The following is a 26,299-nucleotide window of genomic DNA, read 5'->3' as shown; positions in this document are numbered from 1 at the left end:
CAACCGTTACCCTAGAACACAAGCTCTTAAACAGTAAGTCGTCCATAACCCCACACCAGGGGTGAGTTTCATGAGGTTCTTGAACTTCTTGAGATCACATGCAGTTTATGCACATATGAATTTTTCCGTGGACAGGGTCTACAGCTCTCGTCAGACTCTCAGAGAAGTTCAGGACTCGAAAAAGATTAGGTGCCTCTGTTCTAGAGGCAATTCACCAAATTTTAGAAAGCATTTCCTAAGGCCCTGATAGTTCCTAGGTACTGTGCAAGTAACTGGTAGCTCGCGGGAATTCCTACCCTAGCAGCTAATACTGCAAGAGACATTGAGGGTAAATAATTGTCTAGGTGATCGTTTTATTCATATAGTCAGTTGCCGCCATCATTCTTGTTGGTTTTATAAGTCTCAGAGAAAGATGAAAATCCATACCCCCTGTTCTAGGAGGGAAAGTTTTCTCATATTTTCAAATATTTAGGAAATAATTTAGGTTTGAGTGAATATCTGAAACATATTTAAGTGCCCAGACCATTCAGGTTGTAAATAGAAATCAGATTCAACCTGTTAGGAACCTTTTTCTTTAATATTAAGATTACCCCACTAATTGGTTCATGTTAGCTCAACTGACATCAAAGGCTGCAATACAGGTATAGGAAGGATTAAAGTCGCTTATTAAAATTGAATGTGTGAACTTGCAGGCTGCCTGATATAACAGGTGGCTGTTAACTAAAGCTAAGCCCTTGAATGTTCAAATTCATGAAAATGGAGTGGTTACCCTGGGGCAGAGGTGGTGGTGAGAAACAGAAATGTCCATTTGAAAATAAATAAGAAACTCAGGAGTTCCTCCCTGTGCCCGAGGGTTGGGAATAAAAAAAACCTGCTTCTTCTCAATAAACAGAGTTATAGAATAAAGTTTATACCAAGGAGGAAAATGGTTATAAAATCTACAATACTAACTTTGAAACCTAAACATGGCACAGTATAACCTTACAAACCCTAAACTTTTTCAGCAAGTCCCTTGCACTATTTATATAGACTTTTCATTTTCAGCTTGTTTTCATACAATTGGAACATATAACAAACGTGAGAGGGTTAAAACATATTCTAAAGAAAGCAGAAGTTAACCAGGAAATTTCCCCAAAAAAAGGAAGAAAAAAATACAGAAGTTCAGAGCTATTATAAATAGGAAGCATTGCTTACATGTACATTATTCTTAAATATTATTAATTGATCGGTTATTTATTAGTGATTAATGATTTTTTAATCTGGAAAATTCACTCACCTGCAAGTTTTCCTTTTAATTCAATAGTTTTCATTCCATGAGAAGTATGACATGTCCCTATTCCCTGTTACATCACAGCGCTAGTTAGGCTGGGTCAGCCCTTGGCTTTTGTCCTCAAACCTTAAAGCACCTCCCTGACTGCCCCATCATCTTTCCTGCCACCTGACGTCAGCCCTTTCCTCTTAAAGCTCTTGGCCACCATGCCTTCTCTGCTTAACCCTGGTGAGTCTTGCCAGTTTGGGGAGGAGGGGGCATGCTCTTTCTGCCCTTCCAAATTTGCCAGTTAGCTAATAATAAACTCATCTAAGGTAGAGTGCTAATGGGGAAGTCCTTCCTTCCAAGCTGAATGTTGTTTATAACAGGGGTTTCACGGAGAAGGCTATGCTATTGAAAGTTTCAAGTCCGACTAGGGAGTGGCGCCATGAATATAGATCGCCCCCCACTTCATACTCAATAGACTTCTACTCTACCTGCATTTAGAGCTGTTCCTATTAATGTGATTTAGCAGAAGGTGTGGGCATAGCTTGGCAGTGCAACAGATTATTGTTTTAGTGAAAGAAATAAAAAGAAAGCAAGAAAGAACAATGCTATTAGTAATACATGAGACATCACCATTTGCATGACAATGCGCTACCTACCTTATAAAGTCACTGTTAGAAATGTACTATATTTAACCATGATTTGTTATTCATTCATTAAAATGCTTACATTATTTTTAAATTATGTCATTGATTATATCAGTCATTCACTATATATTGGGTACTATAGGGGAGACAAGAGAACTATCAAAGAAATTATGACCACATTGAGAAGAAAAGACACCCACATAGGGAACAAACTGGAAAACAGCACAGTAAAGTGATAAATTATGTGGTTACAGATAATAAAGGCAGTACATATATGAAACTCTTTGAGATCAGGACTACCTAGAGGGGTGGGATAGGGAGGGTGGGAGGGAGACGCAAGAGGGAGGAGATATGGGGATATATGTATATGTACAGCTGATTCACTTTGTTATACAGCAGAAACTAACACAACAATGTAAAGCAATTATACTCCAATAAAGATGTCAAAAAAAAAGAAAAATCAAACATTTGACTAAAAGTTTTCAATAATTTCCATTTAGATTAAGTGGGACTTAATAACAAAACTGTGTATCATCTAGAGTGAAGTGTTTATAACTATGCTGTGTTACCATACATTATATGTATTTGTCAGTTCAGAATTTATTTTCAATTAGCCTAAATTAGTTTTTTGTTGTCTCCATAAAGGTTGAGTATTTACGGAGATTAACATTTTTTGTGATGTTTACAATAAGATTTGAGTCAAATAAAATAACCTGTTAATAAAAAAAAATAGAAAAGCCAATAAGATTCCTTTGCATTTCCAAGACTTTTCTTTACAAGTTATACTCTAGTGTATGTACCTTATAATCCTGTTATCTCTTCCTGCCTAATAGGGATTCTCGTAGCATGTTCAGGGCCCCCTTTTAAACTGTGCACATCATCTGATCCCTCGGATAAAGACAAGGCTAGGCAAGTCAGATTCATTTGTAAAATAAGACCTCTAAAAAAAATGACCGTACTAATTTCATTTTAGATAGACAGCAAGAAGCTCTTACAGCTCTCACTTTTCAAAATCTACCCCTTTCTTCCTGCCTTCTTGCTTTCTTCCTTAATTGATAGTGGGCCAAGAAGCAAGTGTTTGGTAGGGCAGTTGGGAACCATGGTAGGACCAGCAGCTTTGGAGCCAAGCAGTACTGCGAGGAAGGGGAAGGGAAGGGAAGGAAGAGGGTGGGATGAAGGGGGAGAACCTGAAGTCTGTGTGCAAAGGCCATGCTTGTGTGAGGAGATAAGGCAGATTGCCCACGTATTTGATATCGTTGGTGACATGGTTTTTAGGTAAAAATGGAAGTGCTAGAGAAAACACATTTGGAACACACTCCATCAGTGGGATTTAATTTACTTATGACTGTTAAAATTATGTGGCTTGGCTTATCAGCTTACCAATAAATTTGTTACTCAAAGAGATTTGTGGTTTTAAAAGGAACTCCTCCTTTATGGGAATTAGTATGAGACTAAAAATAAAGCAGAAAATACAATGGTAACTTTTGATATGACTTGAGCTTTTTGAAAGAATGCTTCCTTGTGTAATAATAGGAATATTCTATTGACCTCTAACACCTTTTTTTCTCTTTTAATCATACAGACTTCTTTTCCTGTGACTCCATCCCTGGCAGCTAATCCTGCCATGGCTTTCAATCCCTACTTACCTCATCCTGGGATGGGCCTGGTCCCTGCCGAACTTTTACCAAATGCACCTGTGCTGATTTCTGGAAACCCGCCTCTCCCACTGCCAGGAGCTCCTGGTCCAAAACCGATGCGTTCAGATAAACTGGAGGTATTTGTGTAGAAATATATAAATCCCTATGGGGTAGATATTAACCTTATGCATAAACATTCTTAGAGCCCAATGTTTTCAATGCTTTAAATAAGTACATCTGAATTTTAATCTTATGGAATATAACTTCAGAGAAATGTTAGACATTTTATTACTGCAATTTTACCCTGTTATGAAGTGCACGGTTGTATAGTAGGTCAAACAATGTCTTAGTGTACCCAGCTGCAGACTGTGCATCTCCTTTGCTATGGCACAGAAAGTCTGGTGGGAATGCTCCTTTCAGCCAGGCTCCAGCTTTGCAGAGTGGGATTACTGTATTCGCTGATGAGTCTCTACTTGCTAGAATAATCAAAAAGTCAGCTCCATTGGCAGCTCCTTAAATGCCTTGCCATGTATTGAACTGGAATCTGTGCACGCCCTTTAGTCATGGTCCACAAGTCTGCTTGTAAAAAGCACATTGCCAGACTTCCCTGGTGGTGCAGTGGTTAAGAATCTGCCTGCCAATGCAGGGGACACGGTTCGAGCCCTGGTCCAGGAAGATCCCACGTGCTGCGGAGCAACTAAGCCTGTGCACCGCAACTACTGAGCCTGCACTCTAGAGCCCGCGAGCCACAACTACTGAGCCTGTGTGCCACAACTACTGAAGCCCGCGCACCTAGAGCCCGTGCTCGGTAACAAGAGAAGCCACCGCAATGAGAAGCCCGCGCACCGCAATGAAGAGTAGTCCTCGCTAGCCACAACTAGAGAAAGCCCCCGGGCAGCAACGAAGACCCAATGCAGCCAAAAATAAATAAATTAATTTAAAAAAAAAAGAAAGCACATTGCTGTGTAATAAAGACACATCTTGGAGCTTAACAAAATAACCCCCTCTTGCGAACTTAGCTAATTACACTTTAGGCTGTGTATCAAGTGGAGGATTAAAAACTGGTTTTCAACAATACTTGCATTTCAATGTAAGGAAAGCAGACAAACTTTTCCTTTGGGAAGATTGGAGTTTTTCTTCCTCGGAATAGAAATTTTGTTTAGGTTTACATCTCATAGTGAATATGGCTCGACATTATCCTTCAGCTTTTAGAATTTTTCCTAAATAGATGACAAAAGAATGTATACTGTTGCTCTTATACATTCACTGGCAAAATAAATAAAAGCTAATCACCTTCCAAGCGTCAATGTGATTTTTTTTTTCTTTAAGGTTTGCCGTGAATTTCAGCGTGGAAATTGTACCCGTGGTGAGAACGATTGCCGCTATGCTCACCCTACTGATGTTTCCATGATTGAGGCAAGTGATAATACCGTGACCATCTGCATGGATTATATCAAAGGTCGATGCTCCCGGGAGAAATGCAAGTACTTTCATCCTCCTGCGCACTTGCAAGCCAGACTCAAGGCAGCTCATCACCAGATGAACCATTCAGCTGCCACTGCCATGGTAAGAAAAGGCCAGGACTCGTCGACTGTTTGGGGATAAATGATTCTTATATCCCTCAGTTTGTCTAATATCCTGGAACCATGATCTTGGATAGTCATGAGGGGACCTTAAAATGAATTGCCCAGGTTATAAGCTGGAAAAGAGAGAACCTATTTATTCTAGTTCACTAAAATTTTCTAAAGATAACTATTTAAAATCTTTCCTAATGATTTTAACTTACTGTGCTTTTTCTCCCATTTTTTAAGAAAGAGTAAATTATACAACTTAAACAGTAAATTATTTTGGAGTGGTTTTTATAGCCTAACTAACCTTAATATCGTAAAAAGGCAGAAAGTTGCCTTTCTGCCCCGTGAGCCACCTAGATGGTCACTTTGCTGGTAACATCCTTAATGCCTTTCACAAACAGAGGACTTGGAGGATGGGGTGGAAAATAGGTTCTAATTTCCCACAGGTTAATGATTTCAAGTCAGCAGCCAGCCAAGGCTGGGGGGGGGGGATTTCTACATGGTTGGAGAAGAGGCCTGGCTATTGAGTTGCCCTAGTAAGTAAATTTGGGGGAAAAGTTAGTCCTACTGAACCACGAAAAGATAGGAGGTAGGAAACTATTTGCATAACACTGTAGTGTGATAGGTTAAAAAATAGGAATTACGATTACTTACGCCTGTCACAGCTGTCAATTATTTTGATAGGCTGTGGGCTATTCATTTCTTTTATAGTCTGGGCTTTTCCTCATGTAATAGGGTATAACCCCAATAAGGGACAAAACCCCGAGGAAACCTCATTTTTCCCGGCTGTGGAAAAAAAATCACCTCCATGACCCTGAAGCCCATGACAGAGACCTTTCCTTTTCATAAGAGAGATACATTTATTTTCAGACATCCCTATTTGTTGAGAAGGTTTTCCTCATACTAAGTTAAAATCTACCTTGTTGTAACTGGAACTTACACTTAGTTTATTGCAAAACATGCCAATCCCTATTTCATAGGAGCCTGATTCTCATGTCTTTTCCCTAAGCCAAACACCCCAAATTTGGACTTGTTCTCTTTCTCAGTACCCCTGCTCTCTCAGAACTGAACCCAATACTTTGTGAAAGAGCTGAGTACCAAAATAGAACAAACTTATTTTCTGCCTTGATCTGGACAGCAGAATTTGTTAATGAACGTTAAAAAAGACTTCATCAAATATTTTTTGTCTTAAATTATTTTGGATGAGGGAATTTTAAGCTATGAAAATAGGAAGGTATCCAGAATATTCAATGCAGAATTTAAGCCTCCAATTGTTAGATTATTTCTGTTGGTGGCATACAGTTCAGAAACAACGCACCCTATTGTAAAGGAGAGGAATACAGTTGGCCCCCTAAAAATAAAGGTTCTCATATGCATGGGATGTACAAGGAATACCATGCCTGTGCCATGGTGTACCTACCTGTCCAATGCTCAGTCATGGAGCCTTCGTATGTATGTGCCTATTTCTGATGATTTTGGTGTGTTTGTTAGCATGCATATAAGTCAGCCCCAAATTTCCATGTAGAGAGTTAAACATACTATATATAGTAAGGTCTTCAACTGGTACTTTTGAACGTCAATATAGAATTCTTTTCTGAGTGACTGATCAGAGCAGCGTCTTAAAGGTAAAGTAACACTGGCCCATAGGAATTTGTTTGAGGTAAGATTAAACAAAGGAGGCTGCATGAAGAAATTTAAGCTTTCTATATTTTAAAGATTCAGAGTTGAAATGCTTTGTGAAGCAGAGATTTTTACCCTGTTCGTGTTCATGTGCACAGCTCAGGTTGACTTTACTGAAAGCAGCTTGTATGCATTTAAAAGGAAAGACTTGAAGGGGTGATATTGATTTCCCAAATGAAAATAGAGGTACCATTAGGCCTTCTTGTCCATAGGAATAAGGAGGTCATGGCATGCCCCTTTTCGGCTTGTGGAAGGCTAGATACTCAGCATAAGTGTGCCCGTCTCCTTAAGAATTTGGAGCATACCCAATCGTTGTTGCTGGGACAAGTTTTTAAAGTACTGTGCAATTTGCTGAGGAAAAAATGTAAAGTAATGTCAAATTTCTCCAATGAATCTGATCCAGGGGGAGCTTTGACTGAATATTTTAAGCACAGTGGGATTTTGAAAGAATTGTAGACATGAAAGGAGGATTTTAAAACGCTAAGAGGTTTCAGAATTAAACTTTACAACAAAGCAAGCAAGACATATCGAAAGGCACAGCAAGTCTCTCTAAGTGAGAATTGCATACATTTTGCTATCTATGGTATCTGGGTGAGGTGGCGGGGGCAGATTAATTCATTTGCTTTTTCCTTACATGTTAGTTGGGAAATATACAGTTACAGGGTTTGGACCTGAAATCCTTGTATAAATTGAATTTTGGATCTTGGAGCTTTAGACTCTGATCTACTGACATCTGTGTTTTCACCTACATACCATTTATCTCCTAGATTTATATTGGAATTGTAACTGGCAAAAATTTCTTTCCTGCTATATCTGTTGCTTCTGCTAATCTCATTTTAATAGGTTAGGAGATGAGCATCCTTTAGATGTTAATTTTATTTTATTTTATTTTTTTTTAACATCTTTATTGGAGTATAATTGCTTTACAATGGTATGTTAGTTTCAGCTTCACAACAAAATGAATCAGTTATATATATACATATATTCCCATATCTCTTCCCGCTTGCGTCTCCCTCCCTCCCACCCTCCCTATCCCACCCCTCCAGGCGGTCACAAAGCACCGAGCTGATCTCCCTGTGCTATGCGGCTGCTTCCCACTAGCTATCTACCTTACGTTTGGTAGTGTATATATGTCCATGCCTCTTTATCGCTTTGTCACCGTTTACCCTTCCCCCTCCCCATAGCCTCAAGTCCATTCTCTAGTAAGTCTGTGTCTTTATTCCTGTTTCATCCCTAGGTTTTTCATGACATTTTTTTTTCTTAAATTCCATATATATGTGTTAGCATGCGGTATTTGTCTCTCTCTTTCTGACTTACTTCACTCTGTATGACAGACTCTAGGTCTATCCACCTCATTACAAATACCTCAATTTCGTCTCTTTTTATGGCTGAGTAATATTCCATTGTATATATGTGCCACATCTTCTTTATCCATTCATCCAATGATGGACACTTAGGTTGTTTCCATCTATGGTACTGGCACAAAAACAGAAATATAGATCAATGGAACAGGATAGAAAGCCCAGAGATAAACCCACGCACATATGGTCACCTTATCTTTGACAAAGGAGGCAGAAATGTACAGTGGAGAAAGGATAGCCTATTCAATAAGTGGTGCTGGGAAAACTGGACAGCTACATGTAAAAGTATGAGATTAGATCACTCCCTAACACCATACACAAAAATAAGCTCAAAATGGATTAAAGACCTAAATGTAAGGCCAGAAACTATCAAACTCTTAGAGGAAAACATAGGTAGAACACTCTATGACATAAATCACAGCAAGGTCCTTTTTGACCCACCTCCTAGAGAAATGGAAATAAAAACAGAAGTAAACAAATGGGACCTAATGAAACTTAAAAGCTTTTGCACAGCAAAGGAAACCATAAAGAAGACCAAAAGACAACCCTCAGAATGGGAGAAAATATTTGCAAATGAAGCAACTGACAAAGGATTAATCTCCAAAATTTATAAGCAGCTCATGCAGCTTAATAACAAAAAAACAAGCAACCCAATCCAAAAATGGGCAGAAGACCTAAATAGACATTTCTCTAAAGAAGATATACAGAGTGCCAACAAACACATGAAAGAATGCTCAACATCACTAATCATTAGAGAAATGCAAATCAAAACTACAATGAGATATCATCTCACACCAGTCAGAATGGCCATCATCAAAAAATCTAGAAACAATAAATGCTGGAGAGGGTGTGGAGAAAAGGGAACCCTCTTACACTGTTGGTGGGAATGTAAATTGATACAGCCACTGTGGAGAACAGTATGGAGGTTCCTTAAAAAGCTACAAATAGAACTACCATATGACCCAGCAATCCCACTACTGGGCATATACCCTGAGAAAACCATAATTCAAAAAGAGTCATGTACCAAAATGTTCATTGCAGCTCTATTTACAATAGCCCAGATGTTAATTTTAAATGATTATTTGCTGTCAACAGCATCCTGTCACATCCAGCCCACACGATGAGGTCCTTTTCAGCTTCATTAATTTGTCTAAATTAGTGAAGTTGAAAAGCTTCTTTTCCCCCCTGTATGTTTATTTTCTGTTTTGGACTGAGTATGTACTCATATAGTCAATGGCTTCATCTCTGAAGTTGGTTACCTTGCTCAATGGCGACCCTTGCAAAGGGTTCCCAGGCCAGACCTTATCTAACTGCTGCTTGCTTGGTTTGTGTACATATTTTACTTTCCTTAATACTATTTATTAATCCACCCTTCCCTCACAGGCCCTGCAGCCCGGTGCACTTCAACTGATACCAAAGAGATCAGCACTTGAAAAGACCAATGGTGCCACCCCGGTCTTTAATCCCAGTGTTTTCCACTGCCAGCAGGCTCTGGCTAACCTGCAACTCCCGCAGCCGGCATTTATCCCTGCAGGTGAGAACAGGGCTCTGGGCACCATGAGTTGCTTGATGTTGCGAATGAATACAGTGCCCACCATCTTCCAAAGAGCATTTATGTGAGAACGGTCAACAGATATTGTGGTTAGAAATAAAACAAGGCAGCTATGCTCAATCTGTTTGTATACTGAACAAACTGTTTTCCTATGATTCCTGAAAATTAATGGTTTTGAAATCAAACTAGGAAACACTGTCAACATTTTTCTTTTGAGCATTTCCTAATTTTTGCTTCTCATGTTTGATTCACTTGTTTCAGTCTCAAACTAATTCCTTGATTCTTAGGTATCACTTTCAAAGGCAATGGTCTGCCCTCAAAAAAAAAAAAGAAAGTTTCCAAGCTTCAGCATTGCAAAAATAGGTAGTCCATATATCTTTGATATGCCAAAGATAGTTATAATAAAACTACCCTTGCATTTACAATATAATACAGTGTAGTATATATATAAAACAGGTAGTTTTAGCCTCTAACTCTTAAACCAGTTAATATAAAATATATAGCAGTTTATCACATTTTCCTGATACTTTGTGGCATATTTTATTACCTCCTACATTCAACTATATTTAATAGCATAACAGTTTTGCACTAAATTGAAAAGAAAAATTTAAGCCATAATTTTTTCAAATAAATATCATAGGGGGCTTCCCTGGTGGCACAGTGGTTAAGAATCCACCTGCCAGTGCAGGGCACATGGGTTCGAGCCCTGGTCCGGCAAGATCCCACATGCCGCTGGTTGATTTGTAGCTGGCAAAATGAAATTATTTCCATGACCAGATATGGTCTCAAACCAGCATTCATGCAGGCCCAGAAGCAGAAGAGCTGAGGTCAAACAAATATCATATATGAGGGGAATTACTTTTCTTCCAGTGGTTCAGTACTTTAAGAACAAGCATATAGTCTCTTAGGAATAAGTTGAAAATACTAACCCCTGGGAGTACGGTAGATTTTTTTTTGTCAGAATCATAAGTGCCCCAGTTTGGAAACTGTTAAATGAAAGTTACATGCTTTAAAAATTAATTTAGAAACCTTGTTAATTATAAACATACTAAGCACATGGTATTGTATGCCTGGATTTGAAGAAACCCATTGGTTAACTGATACATTAATCAGTTAATTAATTTTGAAAGAAGCCATAAAAATCCAGTCTTTTGTCTAGTTAACTAACCATAATAGTTCCTCATGAGATCATTTAAAAACACAATTTTTAGACTTGTTGGGCTGGATTTGGCTAATTTAAAATCTAGATTTACAAGCAAAGACATCAGAAGAATCCCTTTCTCCTTAATTAATAGCAAAAGAAAAACTTGTCAGGCTGAGAGCCCCCTCTTGATGAAAAGCCTATTTGCCATATGTTCACAGTCAAGTCCTTGGTTGCCAGGTGGAGAAAGCAATGATAATAGATTAGTGCCCTAAGTACAACTTATTGGCACCAGCTGCCAGATCCTGGTGCATATTTTGAAAATTGTACGTATAATAAATTAAAATTCTGCCTTTCATAATAAAAATCACTTAGGATGTATTCGTCCAGAATAAATATGTAATTTAAGTGAGCTAATACCTTTAAAGAAAAATTAATGTTCATTTTTATACCTAAGAATCCAAGAATTACTTTGATTACCTGGGTTTGGGATCTTAAGCTGTAATTGTGAGCATGGGAGATTACTGGATATGCATGTGCTGATTGATTAATATTGCTAAGAATATCTTTCTAGTTAGAAATTATTTCTATCAGTAAAACTTCAATAATGAAATATCTCTTTTCTTTACTTTTCACGCTTTTCTGCATGGTGTACAGGGCCAATACTGTGCATGGTACCTGCTTCAAGTATTGGTAGGTTTTGTACAAAAATTCTCAACTTTTTACAGTCTGAAAAAAAGTGTTTTTCTGTTGTGACTATGAAAGAGACAAGCAACTGGATGACGTGGCTGGACATTTTCTGAGTATTTAAGGTTTAATATGGTGCTGTCTGTCACATGTCTTTGTGGAATCACAACAGTCCTACACTCTCACAGTTGGTTGCCACTGTGGTCAAATAGCGATCCTGCCATTTCTGTATTTTCACCCTAAAAATAGTAGCTGAAATATTTTGAAACATTTCCTTATCTAGCCAGAATGGGCAGTTTTATTCTTAGCTTTACATCTGTTACTAAGAAATTGTAAAATATTTAAAGTATTTTAAATGTATAATTTGTAAAGTACAACGCAACAATTCCTCCAAAAAAAAAGTTATCCATAAGATCAAAATCATTCAATACTCAGATGTTGCAAAAAAGCAAAGCTAGAGCGTTCTGTAGTGTTTTGTGATGATTTCTATAGTGTTCTAGGATGAAGTGCTATCTGCACGGAAACCAGGCACCACAGAATCATTTCAAAATGACTCTTTGGGGGTATGTGATTTTTAATAACCAGTTGCACACAGATCCTTTAATTAGCTACCTATCCAATATGGTAGCCATCTCGAAACCATTTTGTACATCACTAACACCGAAGAAGACAAGGAAAGGGACTTGTTTCCCTCTCAGAACTCCTAGGGAGTTCACAGCTCCTATAGTTTCCATGGGCACCAGGAACAGACCAGGAGAAAATAGCTCTGTTCCATACAGGGAGGAATTATCCCACCTCACCCCACCATCTCATATCAATCCAGTTCCTTTTATTCTTTTTGAGAGTTCGCAACAGCTTGACCTCCATCCCATTGGTCAACCAAAGTCGATGCAGAACCCAAAAGGGACTAACAGGTTTATCAAGATAAAACAAAAAAGTCAAAATGACAACTACATAGTAGTAGCACTCACTAACAGGTGAGGCCCCTGTTATTAGCTGTGCTCTGTCAGAATTAAAAACATCTCCACTGGTACTAACAGAAGCATCATATGCATATGATTAGAAGAGCATACTTCTGCAAGTTCGTGAAATGTGTCTCCATCTTCCCATTTTGTGACTCTGCTCCCTTGTCCTTTCACCTAAGAGCTCAGTGTAGGAATGCAAACTGCATGCTTCAGTGGTGCTGCTTTCTGCACAGTTCTTGTGCTCCCAAAGGGAAAACAAGAGTGTTTTTAGAATTGGCATGTGCTACAATAAGGGATGTTGATAGGTAATGGATAACTAGAGATGAGCATGAGAGATAACTACAGAGTTTCTGTTAATCACCATTTGGGGTACGTTTGTGGTTTCTGTGACGTTGCATGTGTTGATTTTCCTCTCTCCAGGCCATTCACTTTCTCTGTAGACTTTCAGAAAATCTGAATTCAATCGATATATTATAGATGCAAATTATCACATATGCACACGTGCCATTCAGACATTAATTCCTTGGCTTGCTATCCAAAATGAGCTAGAAATAAGGAAAGCATCCCAGCAGCTTTCAAAATGACATAGAAACTAGAAAAGGCAAAGAGAAATCAGCCTGAAAGAGATGTTGCAGCTGCTAGTCATTGTCGCTGTAATATTGCAGTGAAGACAAGATTTTGTCGGATATTTACTATGAAGTACCCGTTGGAAATTTTGGCTATTTATGAAACAATAAATAAATGGCCTACGTTGTTTCATAAGTAGCCTAAGTTTGCAAGGGGTTTGCCAGAGGTGTGCTGAAAAACCTGCGTGCATAGGCCACTGTATTCTTTATCTGCTCCCCTACCACATATCCACCAAGCAAACTATGATCTTTTTGTATACAGATCAGGTAAGTATATCTTTGCACCTGCAAATCCAGTGACAGCGCTCATGTCTGTCATGAGTTAGCGAAACCAAACACCAATTCACAGTTCCCTACTCCCGTTTTGAATGCACAGCCCAGTTACTTTTCTGCTTGACTAGCTGTTCATAGCGATTTCTGCTTGACTAGCTGTCCACAGAGATAGCCTTGGTAAACTCAGATTTGTCATAGGTACCCATTGTAACCCCTTCTGAAAATTTGGCCCTTGAAGTCAACTACAGTGTGATTCTGCTCAAAAACTAACTAAATGTTGAGAATGATTCCATTTTCCTTAATGGTAACTATAATTGGCTTTCCCCTTTTCTCTTTTTAAATATTTCCCCCTTCCATGCTGTGTTGCTTTGCACTGACTGTGATTGCATGTTGCACCCTGGTGTATCCATCATGATGATGTTACATGGCTTGTTGCTGTGATACCTGCCACGCCCCATTCCATCGTGTATGTCACGGTTACGTAAATGCTCCACCCCCTCGTGTGTTGCTTCCATGATTTCCTACTGAAAGTGCCCATGATGCACGGTGCTACACCTACCACTGTGTCTGCAGCAACACCACCTGCCACCAGCGTTCCCTTCGCTGCAACAGCTACAATCAATCAGGTTTGGCCATTTATTTCACCTGTTCAGACCTAGCTAACTACGGTGTGTTGGTAAGGCACAGTATATGCTTTTGGGATTGGTGAGAGACATTAGTCCCTATTCTTAAGTGTTTCTTTAGCCATTGTTACATTTAGAATTTCTCTTTTTGTGTATATTCTAGAGGGATGTTCCTGCTTTGCTGTTCATCCTGAGATGAGTCAGCAGAGTGTTCTTTTTTAATTGGTTACAGATGTCACTCTTGACATCTTATATATATAGTTGTTGCTACCACACCAATCCTCAAAGGTATATACTGAATATTTTTTAAATGTTTCTTCATTGGTTGAGAGGAGAATTTATTTTAGTTGACTACCATTTTTGGTTATTGCGTTTGAACTTTCACTTAGTACTATCATCACCTTTACCTTTAGATCTACTGGAAAGAAAGATAACACATTTCTTTCCAAGGCACAGATATGCTTATCATTACCCAGTGATTACATCCGAAATTCCTTCTCATACCGACATGAGATGTGCTTGTGTTGTTTTAATTTTCATTTGCTTGAGGTTTTTACAGGCAGTCACAAGGCAAATTATGAATTTGGGGTGAGTCTTGAAATTATAAGGAGATACTTAGAATAATTATAGTGTAATATTATGGCCATTTTGCCTTGTTAAAGTGGTAACCACTCTTAAAGACTGCAAGTTCCACTGCTGTTTCAATTACAAGTATGATAAACATTTAGGACACAGAGCATTAATCCATTGGGGAAACAAACCACATTCTAACCTGTGCTTTTCACAAAGTTAACTATTATTGGATATGGTTAGTATGTCTAAATTTTTCTGTGAAATTGGTTACGGTTATTGATTACCATGTCCAAGCAGTGAACAAAATAAATGGAATTCTCTCAAGAAACTATTTTAATCTAAAATCTTTTTTACTACTATAGATACCCCCATTATCAATAGATGAACTGAATAGCAGCATGTTTGTTTCACAGATGTAGAAGTTACCAGTAGAACAGTAAGTCTCTTTAAGTATTAATATAATATTTGTAGGTTATATCTTTTATCTACACAGTTGCATTTGCTAAAGACTTTGGTAAATATTTTCATTAATAGGCACTGCTTATAACTTAGAGCTTGATTTAAGCATTCCAAATTTTCCACAATGAAATATGGACAGCAAATATGCGATTTTTTAATATGAAAATGACAGCTGGTATTCTATTTTCCCAATGAGCTTACAAATTCCCAAATGTTTTCCCATTATTAAAGGGGTATGATTGGTTAGCCAAAGGCACAGATCGATTTTGAATTTTAATCTTTTAACATTTTTCTAGCTTTGTTTTATTTTAATTGAAATAAAGCAAAGTAATTTTGTCACAATTTGATTAAGATGGTTGTCTTAAAGACAGTAGGCAGTATGCTTTTTCTAAAGACATTATGGAAAATAGCGCTTTCACATTCTGCCACTTTGTGTTGCTTCCCATGTAAGTCTAGCAGAATTGCTCCAGCTGTTTTCAATTTTGAGTGACATAATTTAATCATTATTTTCACTCACATCATGGCACCTTTTTTTTGGTAATTTTTGTTGTTGTTTTCGGATTTTTCCCCCTTCACTTTTGATTTCCTTTGCCTGGTCCAGAGCCTGTAATGGCAACACACTTAATTTGAGCAGTTGTTCACTTGGAACATGTGACTTTTAAAGTCACTCAAGACGCTGAGGCATCTTAATTAATAATTATAGGGAGTTATTAAACAAATACACTGATTCTGAGTTGCATCCATTAGTCATTGAAAGCTTGAAGTTCTCACACCTGGAGTGTTTCACTTGGTTGAAGAAGGCAACAGTTCTGTTCTCTTGATGGACTAGTTCCCCAGAACCTGGCTAGCATTTCTTTCCTGCTGAGGACACACAGGCCCAGAAGACTAACTGTTCTGGACAGAGCATATAGATAGCTGTACATTAGATAACAGGTCCCTTCAATCATAAGGAGCGTTTTAAAAAAGACATCTTTGAGTACACGGAATAACTGAAGTAGCTGTATATTGTAGTAGTTTTCAGGGGTATCATTTTGGATAGTGGCAAGTTGGGAATAGCACCGAACAGGAGAATAATAGGCTTTGTAAACACTTCCCTGATTCTCATGGGCTGCTTCACATCAAGGTAAACAAAAGTGGTCAAATATATTTAACTTTCCAACAGAACATGTTTGGGAATAGTGATTCTTTTTTACTTGATTCCATTAGAAAATTTAGAGGTATTTGGCACATCATAATCATTGCAATATGTAACAGATGTTGAAAATTTCTCCAGAGTGCAAAACTGTAATTTTGTAAAATACTGTCTACCGAGAATTCACACTTAGGCTATTCCTGCACTGCTCCAAAACATACAGATAAAAAGTTTAAAGTTTGTTTAATAGTTGCATATTTCAAAATGGAATCCAGTATGTTTTGTCAATATATGCTTGTTGGAGGAAGTGGGTGGATGGGTGGATGTTCATGGTGTAGACAGTGCCTTAAACAACCGAGTGTATCTCTGTTAACTTAGGGCAACTGTCCACACTGTCACTCAGCGAGAACCATAGACTATCAGACTGTCATGCTATGTGACTCCTTAGTGAGCATTTCCAACAGCTCGATTTTCGTAGATTCAGAGTGGGGAATATCTTGGCATATGGTTCACACACAGAACTGGAACAAGAACCAAGTATCCTGACCCCTACTTCAATAACCCTCCAATATTTCTCACTCTTTTTTTTCTTCCATTTCAGTTGAAATTCTGAACAACAGAGTTATGGAGTATCAGAATCTCTCCGTGAGAACCTCCATATGGCCTTTCTATGTATATTCACGTATGTCCTCTTCTACCAACACAACAATAAGCATGGTGCAGTCAATATATTAAACAAAACAAACATACCAACCAACAAATTCGAATAAAAAACAAAGCATCAAACAATCAATGGAGATGTTAAAACACCAACAGAAAACTAACAACTACCATCTGTCTATCTTATTTGAATTATTAGGTAGAACAGCATAACATTTTGTAATTTATCACACTATTCTTTGTGATTTTCCAATAACCATTATGCTGAGTGAATCTCTACAGTGGACTGCTGGCTTATTGTGCATTCTTGGTGGATAAATGTTCGGTCTGTTTGGAAGTGTTACCTTACCATTTTGTTTACACAGTAGTCTGTTGGTTTGATTCAGGATGTAACAAATATATCCAATACCATTTTCCCCATTACTGTATTGCATTGTATTGTATTGTGGTGTGTTGTGTTAGGTTTTTACATACTATAGTGTTTTGCTGTAATGTGTGGTGTTTGATTTTAACTAAAATGCTATTAATGGGAAACAGAAACACATGTGCTTGAAAAACATGATAGGTTAATGTTGATATGCTCTCTCTCTCTCTTTAGAATATTTCTGTAGGTTTCTTGAGGCAGACGTTTAAAAGGCCTCACTTTTGAGTGTGTCCAAAACCTGTTCATAAACATGCATGTGTATAATTTGTACCTGTAGATCTGACCTTGCATAGTACAATCACATTACTGGATTTTTTTTGTGAGAGAGAAATAATTACCTGAAAATAACAGGGAACTTCTTAAAACATTAACCCGAATTTCACTCCTTAAGTAGATTGAAAAACTAGAATTTACCTTTAAGTGAATTTCTCAGCGTATATACTAAAAATTATGTAAAGTGCCCATTACATTTTTTGTGGCTCAAGGATCCTGTCTTCTAGGTTGAGTGTCTAAAACGGAGCCATTTGTCATTTTCAGCTGAAAAATTGGTTCTTGGAAGTTTAAAGGTATTCTAATGACAGGTTATAAATTAAGCAGAGAGAGGGGGGCTTGGAGCTAGTTTTTACATATTGGAGGAAAGTGTGTAAAAACCATTGCAATGTAACCTTTGATACAAGTGCCACTTTCTGAATGCAAATGGCTCATGCTCTTTAGACTACTCTTTGAATAATAAGTAAGATGCAGTCTGGAAAAGTCAGTCAGGGTGAAGGAGAATTGGTTCCAAGTGAGGCCTTTCCTCCCCAAATGGACAGTCTCTTCTGTTCATCACAGCTGGAGTCTGAGTATAGATTTGGAGAAATGGCGGGACTGGGGAGGGAGGGAGGGAGCCATTTGAAATTACTCTTCGATTTATTTAAAAATTCTAAGAAGGATGTCCACAGTTGTCTTTAGCCTCAGTTCAGCTGAGTTTCCAGTTTTGTTAAACATCTCAGTGAAGGAGCGAGTGCCTGTGATATAATATGTTAAGTGTTGCCCTTCCCAAACTTTATTAACAGCAGAATCTCTCATATCATAACCAAGCCTCTTTTTTTGTTTGTTTGGATTTCTTTGTTTTTATATGTTTTGAAAATCATAATAGAGACGAATAGAGAGGTTTGTAACACCCTTTGGATGAGACAGAGTGGCTACACTCCACAGAGCTGACCTGAATTCACATTACTAATACTTTTGAAATAATTGTATAACCAAGTAAAATAGCAATTAATTCCCATGGTATGTCACATACTTCTTCCACCCTACTCAGTAATTAAAGTTACTATTATTAATCAGTGGTAGAACCATATGATAGTTTGCATTGATTTAGATAGATTTAATATTTTCTACTAAATATGTGTTCTCTCACTGGAAAGTATAAAATCATCAAATTTGATGTTTATACCAAGTTTATTTTTCTCCTTCATGAAAATGACAAGCAAAGGGAAAATCTGATTTAGGATACCTTAAGCCGGCTAGTAGTGTTTGAATCACAGAACAGTGGAACTGGCAAAACCTTTTCACAGCCAGGGCATGTGATTCGCCCAGGGCTGCCTAACTACTTGGTAGCAGCCGGACCCAGAAATATCTCCTGACTCCTGGTTGTTCGCCTTTTTCACATTGTTTGTGCTTCAGAACATTTGAGACTCCATCCCAAAGCAGATCATTTTGGCTCAGAATACAAAAGAGCAAAATTAACTCCTCAGTAGCTGATATCCTGTTGATCTTAATTATCAATCCAAATCATGATCATCAGGGATTTCTAAACGGTCTTGCTTGTACTGAGCCATTGTCATCTGCTAACAGTATTGTCTGGAGTTAGAGAGCAAGAGGTGCCTTGACTTTTACCTTTTGGTCCTTTGAACTACTTAATTTCTGTTTCCCAAAATCTTGACATTGCTAGAGAAGAAAGTAGAATATGCCTTTGTGAAATTACTTGTGTTTGGAACTGAGTTTTGTAAAACCTGTGCTGGTGCCTCTCAGGAAGGGCAGATTTGATCACATGAATCCAGGAGGGATGCCCCTGAGCTACTCTAGATGTGTTCCTTAAAAGAGACAGAGACATGTTCAGTGTGAAATGAACTTTTTTGTCATTTCACATTTTGATACAGCATACTGTCTCACTTAACTTTTTAAACTTCTGACCAAGATGTACATGGACAATAAACCTAGAGTACAGCTGTTTGCATGTTGCCTTAAGCACTGGAAGACATGAATAATGATGTATTTTTTAGTAAGAGGTTCAGTGAGAGATATTCAGGGTAGTGATATTTTTGGTGCAACAATTTTTGATATTGTTGGCATTTTAAAAGTTGCTTTGTGAGTGAATTTAAAGAAAGAAAACTCAAAGCACTAAGGTTTTGATCAGAGGTGAAAGAATTTTGACAAAAATGCAATTTTAAGATAGCACTCTTTAACTAGTTGTGCAATGACTTATTCAAGTGATCTTTATTCAAGAAAAGAAAAGAAGTCATTAGACTATAAATTTCTGGTGAAAAAGACAAGTCACAAAACTAATCAGTGACTCTAAACAACAATTTACTGGATGGACTGTATATATAAAATTCTAATCACTTGTGATTCTTAGTTAACATTTTATAAGCTTTTTAATTTACAAGGGCCTCTTTTTATTTATCCAAAATTATTGTTTTTGTCCATTCCTCTCAGCCTTTTGCAAAAATACGCAAGCGTGCTGAAACTTGGATAAAACAGGTCATGTATACAGAGAAAATAATCTAAAGGTTTTCTTTTAAGAGGGTTTTAGTAGTGTCAAATTTTTTAAAGCACTGTGTGACCACAACATAAGTATATTCTAAAGAGGATTAAGAAACTTAAATTAAATGGATTCATAAAATCCGTGCAGTATTTGCTTTTGCAATTGGAGCATGATTCCTCAACTAGCTGTCGCATTTCATTGCATTTGTCTAAATTAGAGTCTTTAATTTGTAGTTAATCATGATATGAAAAGCTATCCTCTCCCTATTCCATCAGTCTTTGCCATCCATTTCTGAACACGCTAAAGCACTTTGATCTTGCCATAAGTGTTGTCCTACACCACTAGGCTGTGTTCACTAATGGGCAGCCTCAGCTCACCAGCTCTCCATTGGGGGCAAAGCAAGTACCTCCTCCTTACCATCAGCAGGAACCAAATAAAACTAATCTTTACAACGTGAATCTCTTTTTCATGGCATAACCAGTAAGCACAGTGATGTCTGATTAAGGACAGCATTGACATCAAATTTTATTAAATACTATGTAGGGAAGGCCTGTGTGCTACTTGGAATGTTATTTGGTCCTTCCTCCACTCCTTTGGAGAGTACATGAGGATGCTCTTAGGTAAAATGCAGCCACACGTTTTCAAGTTATTTCAGTCTGTAGGGTAGGCTGTGATGCACAGAACGAATGGAAACTGGAATCTTCTTTCTTTGATCTCTTCTACATTTCACACACTTTGAAATAGAAATAGGGAAATATGATTGAGGGAAATATGATTTCCCAATTCTGTTGAATAGATTTAGGAAGATAGTGGCCTCATTTTTAATTTTACCAGTGCCTGTCAAAGGCAATAGAATAAACACTATGTAAAAGAGTATGACAAGTTTTTTTTTGCAAGTTTAGTTGACAGCCTAATCAAACTGTAAATATAATGACAAATAGAGGTTCTGGGCACCAACTCACTAACTGGTGCCACGTTTTCATTTTTCTTATTACTTTTTAAAGTTTTTATTTTATTCCCTTTTCATATCTTTAAGTATCATTAGTATGAATTTAATTTTGAAGGAGAGTTAGAGAAGCTTTAAGATTTTACTACAGGCATTCAACCCGCCTAGATAGGTCCTCAACTGACACTGAAAAACAACAAGGTATAGAGTATAGTTCATAACTATTCCTTACAGTTCACAGTTTAAGAACAAACTTAACTTTATATACAAATAATAATTTTTAACTAATTGTATTTAGTTGTTGCTTTAGCAACAAACCTACAACATGGCTACCTTTAGACATTTTTTTGTGCGTGAAAATTTTACTTGTAAACTCTGTGGTTTTTGACAGTGTGAGCATGTAGCAGATACAGCTCAAAGCTCAGAAATAGATATGGTGGATTTTTCTTTTTAATCCAAATTCCCGTGTGAAAACTGAATTTGTGTCCTTGTGTGACTTTTTTGAGCAAAAAGTTTACAACATCTGGATTCTAGAATCAGGCTTTAGAGCTGATAGAATTTGTTGTGTGGATAGGGTTATTCCACAGTATTTAGACTCCAAAACACAATCGTATTTATAATATGCCCCGATCTCTTTCCATAACCTTACTTATTCAGAATCATTCTATTCAAGTGGCATAGCTGTAGCTACAAAAATTCTCTTTTACAAATCTATCCAAATGAGGGTTAAAGAATGACAAAAGTACAGATTAAATTAATTCATCTTTGTGAAACCATCCATACAGATACTGTGGAATGACCCCATAACAGTGTTGAAGAGACATATGCTGCAGTTAACTGATGGTCTCAGTTAGGGTGCGAACGTGTGAGACACACCTTTTTTGCACTTATGTACATAGTCCATGAGAGCGATCCTTGGAGCTTTTTTTTTTTTTTTGATATAAGAAGTCTGTGATAATAGTGGAAAAGTTAGTAAGAGAGAGTTATTTCTAAGGCTTTGAGAAGAAGGGTTTGTTTTTTTTTTGCTACAAGACTTAACTAAAACATGATGTTGCTTTGCTGTTGTGGAGGCTTTCTAGTTTGCTAGGGCTCGTCATAAGACAAGACTGGTTACAGTTTAACAGGTCAACTTGAGCTAACGGCACTAAACAAAAGTTAAGGTACTTCAGCTTTTAGCAAGATTACTAGCAGAGATCGTTTGTTTTTAAATTAATCCTCACTGTAAACACACACACACACACACACACACACACACACACACACACACACACACACAGGCAGCAGGTTTCTGGCTGAGGTCTTTTTTCAATGGTTGCAAGGAGTTGTAAATTGCAAGATGGATATTCCCATTCTGATCTACTTAGATTTCATCTTTCACAGAAAATGGTCGATTGAGATATATCGGTTACATCGATTAATATGTATTTAAGTGACAAATTGCTAACATTTGCCACTATTTCCCCTTCAAGATCCAGAAGCCAAAACCAAATTGGCAACTACTGAAAGATGTAATTGAACAGTTAAGTATGGCCAGCACAGAGCATTTCATTCCCTTCAGCAAAGGAAAAAATGCTTCTGGCACAATTTTAGAAATGGCTGTTTTCTGACTTACCTTTACCAGATGAGACAGCGCTTCACTGTGCCACTTCAGCCTCCTACTCTTTTAACAAAACAGAAGAGAACTAGCCGAAATCTTGTGTACATCAGAGCTGTAAAAGAATGTTTCAATCAGATCACCTCTGCCAATTTCAGCTCCCACATCACCTACAGATCACCATTTATCTTTTTGTTGCCTCCAGGCGATGAGGCCTAGAAAAGGTCGAGGTTAGAAAGGTTTAAGGATAGATCACCATGAGGGCTTTGAGTCCTTCCCATCTTGAGGCCTGTTGTCCTTGCCCTGGAGAAGGAGCCCATCTTGGGATTGAGGGAGTTGTTATTAATATTGCTACCCATTTTGATAGTTTTCACTTACAGAGACAGGAAAATAAGCCAAAGCCAGAAAGCAATCCAAGCCTTACAGTTGTCCAATAGCTCAGGGCCAGTTGGTTAGAAATGTCCTTTTTTTTCCCCCCCTTGAGCCCATAACCACATAGAGTCAGCCATACAGCTAACAGCCTGACCATCTGACCAGTATTTCCATTGATAGAAAATGTAAGCATTCACTCCTTCTGTAGTTAGGAACTCCAACTTTAACCTTATCACCAACATATTTCCCCAACAACCCATGTTCTTGTGTTGACATTTCCTTGTGAAACTATAAGCCACACGAATATATTTTCATAAGGTCAATAGAAATATAGTAAGATTTTAAGTCAGGCAGAATCACCTATAAAAGAGTAAGAATGAACCTAGAAGCATCACAAAAGATAACCAGTTAATTGATGGCATGTGGTACATACTGACAGCCACTATGTCACACTCTTTGGAGCTTAAACACAGTGCTGTCTTTTAAGTAAGTAAAATTAGAGAATGAAAGGACCTCTATTATTAAGCCCAGGAAAGGATTTAGTTTGACTAATTCAGTTTCCAGCCCCTCCACTTGTTCTTTCCTGAAAGAGAACCACCCATCAATACTCCAAAGCAGGGTTATTCCAGAGGAATTTTATCTTTAAATAGAACCCATCCTCAATTATAGCATATCACTGTGAAATAAGTCACAGGTATATCATTATTACTTTAATTTAAAAAAAAAAACCCTGTAACAAGACCTAAAAGTAACCCAACTTTAAGCAGTGCTCTTTTCTCCCCAAACACACAACCTACAACATTGATCTGTCACAGAACTGCATGATTCCAAAGCTTTATTCTGGTATACAGATGCTGTTTGTTAATGATGGAAACCAAATTATTTTCTTGCTGTGTCTTTTGTGTCTAGCAGTTGAGAGAATTACATGACCATTATATCATTGGACTCTGGGATTGCCCTTTTCAAAATAAGTTTCCTTTTATTATTGTTGTTGCTTTAATCATTAGAAAATGAACAATTTGTGACATGCCCCCAAATTACAATAATTTAAATACGTTTTCTTTAAAAGATGCTCCAAAAATACTCTTTTAAAGGGCTAATTTTATGCATTTGTATAACAACAATCCAGTATAATGTAGAAAATGGAAGCACATATTTTGGGCAGAAAAATGCCAATTTAAAAATACTTATCAATAAGAAAATTATTAGCCCTGTGCAACACTTATAGATTTAAATAATGATCACTGTATTTAATAAATGTAAACTGTTCCCATAATGTTTTGCCTCCAAAATGCAATAGCTCATTCCCTCAACTGCTATCAATAGGGCAGATGCTTTGATTTTGGGGTGTTTTTTTTTCCAAGTTATAGTGCTGTACTGCTTGTTTGTGTTTAGAAGTGTGCATTATGCAATTCATTTTAGTATGCTATTTCTATGTTGTTTATTTTTTGTTCTTTCAATAAAATGTGTAAATTTCTTGGTTTTGTCTTTTTTTATGAATCCATATTCACACATTACGAGTTCACCTAAAAGCTATTTGTCTTCTAGTATATTAATCCTAATAGTAATTCTAATATAAGATTTGATTTGGTTCTGTGCTATATTTCATACATAGAATAAATTTATTACTAAATATATACCTTCAGTATTTTGAATTATATAGCTAATACATCCATTGTATTAGATGTATTATTCCTATAATGTTGAAGTCATTAACACAAGAAAGACACACTTATATTTTAGCAAAAGAACACTAAAAATTTTGTGATAACGCTTACTGGTTTCTATTGTGCTTCAGAAATTCTGAGGCATATTCTAAGCTACATTATTATTATTCGTTTGTATTTTCCTATTATTCATTTCTATCCTGCATGTTGAGTGTAACATATGAAACCAGTGTCATTCATTTTATTCTTTTCAAGATGGGCATCAATGGTCTCATAACAACGGGATGCATGACTTTTTCCATTAAAATGTTTTATCTCACTTAAAATTGGTTATCTCCAACAAATGGCACAGGAATGAACGGATAATCGGTTTTGTTCTTTAAAGAAAGCAAAATGTAACTTGGTAATTCTTTATTCGGTCAGATTTGTAAACACTTAAAAACACTAATCAGGAACTTCTCCATATCGCTGCTGTTCAGTAGTCAGGCTGATAGAAAAGTGATGTGAAGAGACTTTGGATGAGAGGTTGTAACAGAGTAAAGTATTATTCACGTGTCTAGAACAGTAAAAAGGGCCAGGGAGGAGGTTGGGTCCTTGTCCAATATCAGCTGAATCATACAGAGCTACTAGCTGCCTTGCCCTTTGTGCCCTGCTTGACTATTTCTAAATGTGGTTCCCACTGTGGCATCTCCTGATTAGCCAACTTTGAGCCCTTTGACGTGTTTGATATGTTTCTGTGACTCTCATAATTCCAGCACTAAAACCAGTTCAGTATATAGACATTTACAAGAGGTCTTTAGCCTCTAAAGAATTCAGCTAATGTCCCTCTCTTTGAAGCTGCTGAATGATAGAAGGAAGAATTCAGGGCAGGCATTCTCCATGGTCATCAAAATGGAGTTTCTATTGGTCAGAAGAAAGTTGACTCAGGGGCAAAACCAGATGTCAACCAAGTTTACCTTGACACTTTTCAGTCTTTTCCCAGCATCCTTTTAAGCCCCTCCTTTTCTCATCCCCCATGGTGGCCTCTGGCCTTCTAGAAGCCCCATGGTAGCAGCTTATCAGGCCTGCTTCCCCAGATACATAATGGATTTTTTTCCTTCAGAACTTTCCTGGTGGGCATCTCAGGCTATGGAGAGCAGCTCATAGCTGCTAAGAGACAAATCACACTAAGGTGTTATAGACCAGAAGTGCTTAATGCACGGCCCCTCCTGGGAGTGTTTGTATTTAAAAAGTCATGACTCTCCAGTGTTCAAATATCAGATGGCCACATGCGTAGATGACGGAGAAATGCTTTAGTGAAGCAAAAATCTGGGCACTTGAATCACAGCATTTAACCAGCAGCCAAATTCCCATGGAGGGGTGGTACCGTCATTCACCACATCAAGAAGGCCGAAAAAGGAAGACTCCTGTCATTTTGTTATTGTCAGGAAAGTTCTGATACCATAATGAACCTAAAATACTGACTTGATACTGAGCATCCCCGAATTCCACAGACCTGAATCCACGCCATGGTCCACCTCTGTAGTAAAGAGCATAACAGAGTGATGGGCCTGACAAATGGTCACATTTCTGGAGTAGCCTCATGCCTGTGCTTGCTAATATCCAACATACTCTGACTTTTTACTTGACTCTTCCCTGTACTAGAAGTGCCCGTTTAACTGAGCCCTCCCAGCTTTTCCTTTCTGTGCCTGGACTTAGACTTCTC

General features: G+C 37.6%; 1 protein-coding gene across 7 annotated transcripts in view; it reads left to right on the top strand.

Annotated features, from left to right (window-relative positions):
• MBNL3 (muscleblind like splicing regulator 3) overlaps positions 1-24,404 on the top strand; it is a 70,917-nt gene extending 46,513 nt beyond the window's left edge. For 4 of the 7 annotated variants that reach the window (XM_082865361.1, XM_082865365.1, XM_082865366.1 and 1 more), the window contains 6 exons: positions 3,485-3,676; positions 4,869-5,105; positions 9,535-9,685; positions 13,927-14,021; positions 14,954-15,027; positions 16,784-16,897. In XM_082865361.1, the coding sequence (XP_082721487.1) occupies positions 3,485-3,676; positions 4,869-5,105; positions 9,535-9,685; positions 13,927-14,021; positions 14,954-15,010 (732 nt within the window). In that variant the 3' untranslated portion in view covers positions 15,011-15,027; positions 16,784-16,897. Of the gene's footprint in view, positions 1-3,484; positions 3,677-4,868; positions 5,106-9,534; positions 9,686-13,926; positions 14,022-14,953; positions 15,028-16,783 lie in introns of all 7 variants that reach the window. The other 3 variants (XR_014327142.1, XM_082865363.1, XM_082865362.1) reach the window with 3 other exon arrangements.
• Positions 24,405-26,299: the final 1,895 nt, after the last annotated feature.

The sequence above is a fragment of the Leucopleurus acutus genome, assembly GCF_964270905.1.
Source record: "Leucopleurus acutus genome assembly, chromosome: X".
NCBI classification, from domain to species: domain Eukaryota; kingdom Metazoa; phylum Chordata; class Mammalia; order Artiodactyla; family Delphinidae; genus Leucopleurus; species Leucopleurus acutus.
Note: the sequence above shows the minus strand (reverse complement) of the source record. Positions and strands in the feature narration are given on the sequence as shown.